The sequence below is a fragment of the Physeter macrocephalus genome, chromosome 5, assembly GCF_002837175.3.
Source record: "Physeter macrocephalus isolate SW-GA chromosome 5, ASM283717v5, whole genome shotgun sequence".
Lineage (NCBI taxonomy): Eukaryota > Metazoa > Chordata > Mammalia > Artiodactyla > Physeteridae > Physeter > Physeter macrocephalus.
In genome coordinates this window covers 37,538,481-37,549,907 of record NC_041218.1, presented here as the reverse complement: position 1 = coordinate 37,549,907, position 11,427 = coordinate 37,538,481, and the positions used below count along the sequence as shown (strand labels likewise).

Sequence of the window (11,427 nt, the reverse complement as noted above, 5' to 3'; positions counted from 1 at the left end):
CAGGTTGGGAAGACTGATGTGGGGCTCAGAACCTTCACTCCAGTGGGTGGACTTCTGTGGTATAAGTGTTCACCAGTCTGTGAGTCACCCACCCACCAGTTATGGGATTTGATTTTACTGTGATTGCGCCCCTCCTACCATCTCATTGTGGCTTCTCCTTGTCCTTGGATGTGCGGTATCTTTTTTGGTGAGTTCCAGTGTCTTCCTGTCGATGATTGTCCAGCAGCTAGTTGTGATTCTGGTGTTCTCACAAGAGGGAGTGAGAGCACACCTTCTACTCCGCCATCTTGGTTCCTCCTCTGCCTCTTTGACATTACTGTCCTGTTCATCAAAGTCATGAAGTATGTATGCATATGTATATATGTATACATATACACATATAGATATACATATATGTGTGTATGGGCACTTAGGCCACTAGTTTCCTAACGCTCAAATTGTCCCAGCTCTCTGGAACTAACATATTCCAGGCTCATCAGAAGTAATCAGTTATTTCTCCAAAGAGCCCTGGATCCTTTCAGTGGAGAATAATATTCAGAAGCCATGATCTGGGATCTAGGTGTGTTCATTGCTACGGGGGCACTGGTAATCTCAGACCTTCTTAGTAAACAAAGCTAGGGATTACATGTATAAAAACATAAACACATATCCTTACACATATTTACATCTTATTAATTTCTATATCTAATACTGCCTCTTTGAATCCAACACCTTAGTAACTATTCTAGCTCTCTCCATTTCCATGTTTGCAATTCCCTTCTTCAACAGAAGAATCTGCTCCCATCATCTTAAATATATTTTCATGTTTGATAAATCCGTGCTTATGTAACCAATCTCCCATTATCATCTTTCCCTTGTCCCTGGTGTGGATGCCCTCTAGTCCATGCCAGATAGCTCTGCTTTGTGGTTCCTGCCACACACTCTGACACTCTATGCTAAGGACTAACCCTCACCCCCAAGTACCACCCAGTGATTTAAAGTTTTCTGACATATTAGTCCTAGAATATCCATTTGGTTTGAAAATTCTTGTGTGCTAGTAATCTACAGGTCTATCTTTTGACTGCTTACTCTTGATAATGGGTCCAATTCCTCCCCTCTTCATGTCTTATAATTTTAAAAAATGTATTCTGTATTATGCATATAAGAACAGTGAAAAGTGTAATTTGTGTCTGTTCAGAAATGGCATGCCTTTCATTCTAGGTGGTTTAGGTGAGGGACTTACCCTTCCGGATCTCCCACGGGTTTAATTGAGCCAGAGCTTGTCAGAAGCTTTAATCAGATTGAGTTCACCTTCAGTTAGCCCAGTCCCTAACTTCCCATGCCTCATCTGCCAAGATACTGAGTGATTTGATCTTTTTAGTGTTTGAACTGGAATAAGTCTGTTTTACATAGTTCAGATTCATATTTGATTCCAACCCTGGCAATTAAGTGTGATGTGCAAAGCTGCATGAATTCTCTTTGCTTATGAGGCCCTCCTCCACTGCCACTTTCTTGGCAAAATTCCAGGGAAAGAGGGCAGAATTGTTGGGTCAAGCGCTTACTGCCCTTGCAGACCCATCTCACCAGCCCATAATGCTGTCAAAAGTTTGCCTGGTTTTCTCTTTCCTGCAAAATCTCCCAGTCCATGGCAGCTCCGATTCTAACATACTAGCACTCAAGGCAGGCATTTGTCCCAGGTATAGAAGCTGCTGCAGTCTCTGCTTATTTATGAAGAATTTATTGCTCTCTGGGATTTATTTCACCTAGATTTGCTTGTATGTACTAGTCTGCAGCAGCTCCAATAAAGAGTATGTTTATTTCAACCTGGAATTTTTCTAATGTTTCCACTGGATCAAAGTTCTTTTGTATTTTATATACTAACCAGAAGTAATAGTCAATTTCACCATTTTCTTTAAAATGAAATTTACTTTGGCTTTGAGTTCAAGATAGTGAACACATGCCTCTATATCTTCTCCTCCAGTTCCATTATATTAATAGTAAAGGAATAAACAGGTGACTATACTATCAAGACATAGGGAATGGGGGGATCTATTATCAGACCAGAGATTTCAGCACAAATCCAAAGACAAAATGGATAAAACAGTATGAAATGGGTGGCAGAGAAAAGCAAGCAGTAGTCCAGCAGCCTCCCAGAATATGCTTCTGGGGAGGTGTGTCTGAGCAGTCCAGTACAACCCCAGAAAGGCTCTAGCATCAGAGACTGCTAGAAAATTAAGGAAGGAGCTGAGAAGTAGGGCTGATATTAGTACAATTAATAATTGAAGGTCTTTATATTGACCAATTGCCCCTCTTCCCTATGCTTACGTGCTTATAGCCAGGTGTCTACCCCCTTGACAAAATACGCAAACAGTTCTCTAAAGGGCATGTAGGTATATGTATCTGAGTAAAACCTTCCTTTTCTTGGTATGTGGGAGTCCCCACAACATAAAATCTGGCTTAGAGCTGAGTTTGAGACCCAACTTCTTAGCCATAGATGTGTCATGTGGGGAAAGTTACTTAAGTTCATTGCCTCAGTTTCCTCATTCATAAAATAAAAGTACATCCATCACAAAAGGTGGTTGTGAGGGTTTAATGAAATCTTGTATACAGAAGTGGTTAGCACAGTGCCTAGAACATAAAAAACTTTCAACAGATGATAGCCATTGTCATTTTTGTTATTGATGAATTAGTTTTATGTAGAAAGGAGGAAAGGAATCCAAAGGTTAGGTTTTGGAAAAAGTAGTATCTCTTCTAATTAGGTAGCAGAGAAATAGGTGAGAATGGGTATGAATGCATGGGGATGTAGATTACAAATCAAAATCCTCACCCCACTTTCCTTACCAATACCTAGCTGTGTAGAACAAGAAATCAATATGTATAAGGGCTCCAAAGAACCTAGAAATATCTATTATAAAACTGCATTAAAACAGTACCCACCTGAAGTTCCATCTATATTCAAACAAAATTATTTTTTTTAGCGAAAATTCATCGTGCTATTTGTGTTTCCAGGACATAAGACAAAGGATTTTTTTTCTTTTTAATATAATGAGCATCATTAACATCCAAAATTGTGTCCAAAGAATCTTCAGTGTTCTGCAGTAAGGAGAACAAGGGATCTAGTGCAATATTAAAATTGCTTTGAAGTCTTGTGATTTACACTAAAAATTAATGCAAATATTGCTCAGTACATTGGTATGTTTTAATATAAAAATATTTTTACTTCACATGGAGTAAATATTGCTGGTCTAGGGAGATATGCCATGTTCCTCACTGACCCTGCCATACTGATTTAAGATAGATCAAGATTTTTAGGTCCAGACCAAACAGTAACAACAGAATTTTACTAAACTTGTCTACTTACTCTACTTATTTTAAGTTCATACTTAAAAAAAAAAAAATACTGTGAGGTCATCACACAAGATGATTGGCCAATTTGATTTTTAAATCAATCAAAAGGGTTTTTACATATTAATATTAAAGAAAGCTTAGTGATTAGCCTACAGATTTCAATTTTGAATCATCTTTGGTCTAAGTAATATTTCCTAAAAAACATAAATGTAAATTACTTTATCAACAAAACAGTTGCTCAGAACAACTGTTGCTTCAATTTCACTGTATCATACTGTACGCCTATGTGTTGCAACTAGTGAGGATACTCCAAAGCTGATATAATTTTAGTTCTCCTAACTTGTCCTGAACCTGCTTATGTTCACAGGCCCATTTTTTTCTGATTTTACAGTCTAGTTGTCAGTGACAGGCAGAGCCAAATTCTTTGTTCATCTGTCAGACTTACTTTCTTTCAATAATTTCCATTTGTGGGGCTTCCCGTGTGGCGCAGTGGTTGAGAGTCCGCCTGCCGATGCAGGGGACATGGGTTCGTGCCCTGGTCCGGGAAAATCCCACATGCTGCAGAGCGGCTAGGCCCGTGAGCCATGGCCGCTGAGCCTGCGCGTCCGGGGCCTGTGCTCCGCAACGGGAGAGGCCACAACAGTGAGAGGCCCGCGTACCACAAGAAAAAATAATAATAATTTCCATTTGTGATAAATCTCCAACCTGTCTATATGTTTCTAATGGGAAATCAATGAAAGATTCAACCTTAATCATATTGGAGACATGATGAAAAGGGACTCAACCCACAAAAAGCCACTTTTTGGTGATTGATATCAGCTATGTTTTCATTCAAACTTATCTTAAAGTTTTTCCTTCCCTAATCTTGATCCTATGGCTCTTTAACTACAAATGTGATAATAGTTTTCCTTTCACTGATTCTATAACTGTCTTTGGTGATTATTTAATGAGGATCTTGAAATAATATCCACTTAAGGTAAAACTGTCAAGAAGATGTAATAATTTACAATCAAGTTATTCCAATTTCTCATTAGGAGTCTAAATTCATTCACTCAGTCAAAAATATTTTTTAAATAATAAGAATTATAGGCAAGGCACTCTTCTGGGTAATTGTGTACCAGAAATACCAAGATGTGCAAGCCTCTCCCTGAAAAGAGATGACAGTCTAGTAACTTCCCAACGAGATGTTCAAAGGTACTGACAGATCTAACTCCTTTGAGCACTTACTATCAAATATACTTAATCACATGCTTAAAATTAAGCCATTTTCTTTTGGCATACATAATATTAACTATCACATCACCTGTGGAAAGGTAATGTAGAACATTATTTTGAGAGACTATGCTCTAAATGTGAAAGGACACCTATAAAAAATGCAGTACCCAAAACAGCAAATATATTCAAGCCAAAATTTACAAACAAAACATACAAAGAGACTTTAGTGAAGATTTTACTCCAAAAAAATTCTACCCACTAATGCATTAAATATAAATGCATTTGAATTAGCAATGTAACTTTAAAAAAGTATGTAACTTATGAAAACACTGTTCATAAAAATGGTTTTCTGAAAAGGTCTTGTCTATAGAATTTCATATTTATTAAGAAGACTGAGATAGAAAGCTATGCAAAGATAAATCCAAATATCCCAAAAGAGTTTAGTCAGAGCAAATTAAAATTTTGAATGAAATAATAGCATAACTGAAAAATTATGAGAAAAAGAACTTGACTCCTTAATTTATCACATAACAGTGTATACTTTTAAAAAAGATGTTTTTAGAGGGGAGTCTTTTATGGTTTTAGCAAGGTATCATATAAGGAAACAAATTAAGTCAACATTAAGTTGAAAAACATCTCCATGTTATCTATTTCTTTTTAGTGGAATGGTAAAATTTTGCCCTAACGTAAATTCTATCACTTCAAGTAACTCCTTCCTAAACATGATATATAAAATGGAAGCCATAAGAAAATTGTCAGGTCTGTTAGGTCTGTCAGGTCTGTTTTTTAATCTTTAGGTAAAAATAACCAATTTATCCTTCCTGTAATATTCCTTCTCCATACTATCATTTATCATACTTGAATGTTTTTAAATAGGCAACTTTAAGATGCCATCTCCCAAGAGTCACTTATAGTGTCTTATTTGTTTGGGTAGGAGAATTCATCAAACTTAATAAATAGGCTCAAGTCACATTTTTAGCCCAGACCTTTTTTGGTTGTACTTTATAGAAAATATTTATCAAAATATTAGCTTTGTGGCTGTAAAAATGTCTGCTACCTTTTGAATGTGATTTTCAGTAAAATCTTAGTATCACTTTATAAAGAATGCAGGATATACTTTTATATTTGGCTTTCTCAGAGTAAAGAGATACACTTTAGTTAAAGCTAATTGGCTTAATACTGGCTCAGAATTTAAAAGATGATTTTACTTAACGTTAATTAAACTGTGTTTTGTAGCTGTAAGCTCGTAATTTTAACACTTGGCTTGTCTGCTACACTATTTCTGAATAGTAATGAAACACTATACTATTTCATTTGGATGATGTTTAGATAAATATGTAACCAAATATTGGAAAATTTTAAATCAACCTGCTACTAACTATGAACTCTAATACTTGGACACTTTTTATGACTCTCTCTCTTAATACACTAAAATATTCAATAACTGTTATTTGCACATTATGTGAAAAATTAATTTTTGACAAAATTTTATTCAGAACATTAGGAAAATCATACTCAAAACACAGAAATAATCAGACTCTATAACAATGCTGCATAGATAGATAGTGGTATACAAGTTCCCTGACGCTAAGTGACTTCTTCCTAACTAAAACTTCAAGTCACCAGGTAGAAGATGGTAGAGGCATTATTTCCTCTCTCTAAGGCTGGAAAAAATGGCTTTAATGGTCAGACGTCACACCATTTAAACAACAAAGATTAGATTATCCCCCAATTTAATTATATTCCCTTCTTGTTATTTCTCAGAGATGAAAACTTAGAATGTAAGGACTATTGGAAGGGAACAGGAGGTAAATTACCTCTTAGGAGATACCCTGATCCATGCCTGCTTTAATCCGAGAAAACACTGAATTAAGTTTTAAAAATTACACCACACCATTATGCTTAAGTAAAATTGCCAATATGAATACTTTTTTACATAATACATTATAGGTATACATGAAGAAAAATGACCTGTTTCCAATCCTTTGACCTTCAGTAGAAAAAAATGTTACCACTAATGGGGGTCTGAAAAATAGTTTTCATGACAGAGCATTAACTCTATGGAAATCAAAATCATTTCTCAGTACTGAAAACAGCCTAAATCAATGACAAATGGCTAAATTTCTTAAGATTACTTTTTGAAAGGGAAGACAATTTATTTGGAAGGAATTTGTAGCTGGAAACATTGTTCATTAAGAAAACATTGTTACCCTGAGAAAGACTCTTAAAACTGCCAGTGCTTTCAGAGGCCCCTAACAATGCATGAAGGAGCAATTTGTAGGCTCTAGCTTCTTACAGTTACCTGTATGAAGAATGTCTTGACGTGTAAACAGTGATTTGGGCTTCTCTGTGATACCGATAACAGGTCATAGCCAAGTGACTAAACGTGATGGACTACAAGCAAATTTTGCATTCATTTTAAGCAGACTTCTTCCTTTTCCCTTTTCTAAGAGAGAGCCTGTAATTCTTCAAATGGCCTTGAACTCAAACCTACTGTTCACAAAAAGTAATCTTCTGTAAGCAAATTGGTAGTTTTCTTACAATAGTAAACAAATTGTCTGGTTTACATTCTTTATGCCTAGAAAATAAGGCATTAGTAATTCTTCATTGGCCACTGCAGAGCAGAGTGTCTTCTTTCTAATCAGAGGCATATGCAAACATTCCTCAAAGTGCATTGTTATTATTTTTAACATCTCTTATGCATTCACAAAGTCAACATTTGTGACTCCCTACATATTTTTAGTATAAAATAATGCTTATTCCCAACACCTTACATATACCATAATTACTGGAGAAAAGACAAAATGAGAGCAGCTACAGAAGTAGCAAGATATTTTTTACAAATAAAAATACAATATGCAAAAAATGGCAAGTTAGTGATAACTGGTAGAATGAACTCTCAACAATATTCCACTTTGGGTTCCAAATTAAGATTTGACAAGTTTGAAGCCTTGTCCTGTGTCCAGCACAGTAGGAAGAAACCAACTCATTTTTAATCTTTTCAAGCACCTAAAACAAGTTTTGCAGATCCAAAAAAGATTCAGACCACACAACCAATTGGCCAAATGCACTAGTGGATATGTAATACGAGGAAAGTACAACATCCAGTGCTTGGCCACATCGCTTCCCGTTGGCAAATGCAGAGTGTAGTCACTCCACCGTTTTGACACGCCATACACTGCTTTCACTGTGCGTCCCTTTTCAGTCCAGCAGATGTTATTAGTGGAGTTGCAGTTATATTCTACCCAGTCTTTTGTAAAGTCACCCAGCTGTGGTGGGTCAGCTTCTTCAATATCTATTGTTTTTGTCATCTCTGCTCCTTGCACTGCAATATACTGGTCATTGATTTTTCTCACTTCTTTCACCCAGGGCGTTGAATTCTCACTGTCTAATATGATAATAAGTCGGGAACAGAAGGAACCATTCTTTTCTCGCCACCATTCTAAAAGTGTGTCAAGGCGTAGTATGTCTCCACCTGTGAACAACAGAAAGTTCAGTAGAGCAATTTCTGAAGTGTCTTACTAAGAATACTCTTTTGTCTTAAGTGTATTTTCTTTAAGTTCTTAAAATATGTAAGAAAAAAAAGAGGGAGCCTTTTTTTCAAAGTATCTTTTTCAGAAGAATTTTTAAAAACAAAAAACAGACTTTCAGCTTCAGGTAAAAAATCAAACCAAAAAAGAAAAAAAAACCCCCCAACCCCCCAATCATCCTGTTATTCACATTAAAGGGATATGCTATGATAAAATAAGAAAATTATTTTATAAAGTTAAATTTAGTGAAAAAAATTAAAATTATACAGCAAAGCAAATTTTCTACCATGAGCAAATTATGGCTCATGGTCAAATCCAGCCTGCCACTTGTTTTGTATAGCCTGAGAGCTAAGAACTGATTTTATATTTTTAAATGGTAAAAAAAAAATTTTTTTTAAGAGTAGAAGTTTGTGACATGTAAAAATTATAGGAAATTTATATTTCATATTTCTATAAATAACATTCATTTATTTATATTCTGTCTATGACTGCTTTTATACTACAATGGTAGAGCTAAGTAGTTGCAACAGGGACTTCATGGCCTACCAAGCCAAAAATATCTGGTCCTAACAGAAAAAGTTGGCTCACCCTGTTCTACACTTCTGATAAATTAACTTCTCTCCTCATATGTAGGTACCTACGAGCTGAAAAACACCCTTCCTAACAAACAGTAACAAGAATGAGTTTGGAATTGGTTTATTTTTAAATCAGTTTTATACCTGAACAACAACAAAGGATTAAAAAAACATATACCAGAAAGGTCTAAAGTAAATATATTTCTGACTTAGAAATATGTCTTATAGCTAGTATTTACATGTGGTTCATTATGGATGAGGTTTTTTTTGCATTACTTTTGATTTTTAAATATATTGCATTAAAATGTTATCTTCATCATTTAATTTTTAGCACCCTCTTAAGTTCTGTGCCCCAAGCAACTGCCATTCTCACCTCACCCTAGTCCTGGCTCTGTCTTAAATGGTATACTAATCCAGTCATTCCAATTCTAGGAATTTACCCTAAGGAAAATGCAGAAATGCAGACAAAAAATTACATATAAAGCTCATCTTCCCACTGCTCTCTAAGATAGTGTAAAATCTGAAACTACTGGGGGAATGGATATAAATTATGGTATAACCTTATGAGAAGAGTTTTACAATAAATTATATTTATAAAGAAATTTTAGTGACAAAAATATCTATGATATTAGAAAAAGCATGACACAGAAGTGTATCTACAAAAATAACAGCAGTAGTTATTTCTGGGTATTTGGATTTCAGGTGGTGTTTGTTATACTTCTTTATATGTTCCAAAATTTTTATGTTGAATATATTTTGCTTTTATAATTAGAAAAAAGTTTTAACATGCTACAATTTACTAATACAAGTTCCAACAACCTAACTTCAGAATATGTATTTTTAACAAGAACAACCATGCTCTTTGCTAAACTATCAAAATGACAATACTGGAGAGATAGAGAATCCTTTAGAATTTGGATTCTATTAATAATATGACCTATAAAGTCAGGGTATTTGACATTCTTTATGAATAATTAATATTCTTTTATTCATCAGCCTGCTGTATCTTAGACTGTGACATGAAAAATTTGTTTCATGAACTGCTCTTACACTCATACCTATCATCTCAGAGACACTATTTTTCACATATTACTAACATATTGCTTCACAAAGACCTCCAGGAGATATCTTTTTAAATATGATCAAGCTCACTTTTCTTTATGGCCAGTTTTATTAAACTTCTCTGGAGATGACAGGACAACACAGATTACAAGAGTTATTATACAAATTCCATCTGCCACAAAACATCATTGTTCTAAGTTGCCTTCTACAACTATTTCAATAAATATTCTTCAGCACACTCTACACTAATTCTCTTATAAACACGCTCTTTAGATATCAGCAAGAAATTTAAAGCAGTATTAAAGCCCTTTATACTATTTCTCTTCTCTTGTTTTGTTTTGCTCTGCTTTCTCCTATGAACAGTTTCTATGTTACATTTGGCTTTTGGCCCAGATGCAAAATATTTACATTTTTCTCAGATAACAGCCATCTGATTCAAGTAATCTAATTCAAGCCAACAGTTCAAGTAATTGAGACTGCTTTTTAAAGACTTTGTTTACCTGTGATAAACTGCTTTATAGGTTATCTATATTTTTTATGTACTGTCTCTCTTGTCATTACCATAATTGTTTTTTTACCCTCAAAGAGGCAAAAATATCAGGTTCTACATTATGAAGCCCCATAAATGTAAGAAGACTACATATTCTAAGAAGTACTAAGAGTAAAGGTATGGGATAAAGGACACATACAGATTCTCTTTCTCACAGTGATTTCTGGACCTACTCTTAACTTGCTCAAGTAAAATCCAGTCATGATATTTCCTATTTAGAGGTTTTTAGAAAAATACCTATTGATAAATCTCAGTGCTTAGAGTTCTTTGTCACTTGGCTTGGAATGAATTAAAGCATTTTGTTCAGAGCAGGGGTGTTCAATACTACTTCTGAGATAGAATCAACCTCTGAGGGTTTTTTCAGGCAGGCCAAGGGCAGGAACTGACTGAAAAGAGGACTCATCCACTGAGCCAGGTGCCTCAGGCCGTGGGGGAGTATACAGTTGCTGAATTATTATGGGACAAAACCTAGCCTTCTTGGGAAAGGGAAGGCCTGTCAAGCTATGTTTTCTCCATTTTTTTTTCCTATTTTTACACAAAGACTCTCACAAAGAAAGTTACACTTACAAAGTAACACAGAACAGATCTTCTGGGCTAATAGAAGAATTCTATAATGGTTAACTAACTTATTGACATACTTAAAAAATATTATAAAGATAACATTGCAGAATGTAACTGCTAAACATTTACCTAAAATATAACCCTACTTTAGAGTTTGTCTTCATAAATTATTCCTTATTCATAGTGAATGAAAATTTAAGAACACTTTTAAGCTATTTATCTTGGTGTCTCTTACATTTCTTAAGAAATGAAAAAGCTAATATAAATATCAGTAAACTGAGAAGCAAGAAGAACTACAATCCTGCAGCCTGTGGAACAAAAACCACATTCACAGAAAGACAAAAACAAGATGAAAAGGCAGAGGGCTATGTACCAGATGAAGGAACAAGATAAAACCCCAGGAAAACAACTAAATGAAGTGGAGACATGCAACCTTCCAGAAAAAGAATTCAGAATAATGACAGTGAAGACGATCCAGGACCTCGGAAAAAGAATGGAGGCAAAGATAGAGAAGATGCAAAAAATGTTTAACAAAGACCTAGAAGAATTAAAGAACAAACAAACAAACAGAGATGAACAATACAAAAACTGAAATGAAAACTACACT

The 11,427-nt window shown here is 34.9% G+C and overlaps 1 protein-coding gene across 3 annotated transcripts in view; it reads right to left on the bottom strand.

Moving 5' to 3' along the window:
• Nucleotides 1-6,016: 6,016 nt before the first annotated feature.
• The window catches only part of TMEM168 (transmembrane protein 168), a 48,292-nt gene continuing 42,881 nt past the window's right edge, over nt 6,017-11,427 (bottom strand). For all 3 annotated transcript variants that reach the window (XM_007122128.4, XM_055084904.1, XM_007122129.4), the window contains exon 5: nt 6,017-8,017. In XM_007122128.4, the coding sequence (XP_007122190.1) occupies nt 7,470-8,017 (548 nt within the window). In that variant the 3' untranslated portion in view covers nt 6,017-7,469. The remainder of the gene's footprint in view (nt 8,018-11,427) is intronic.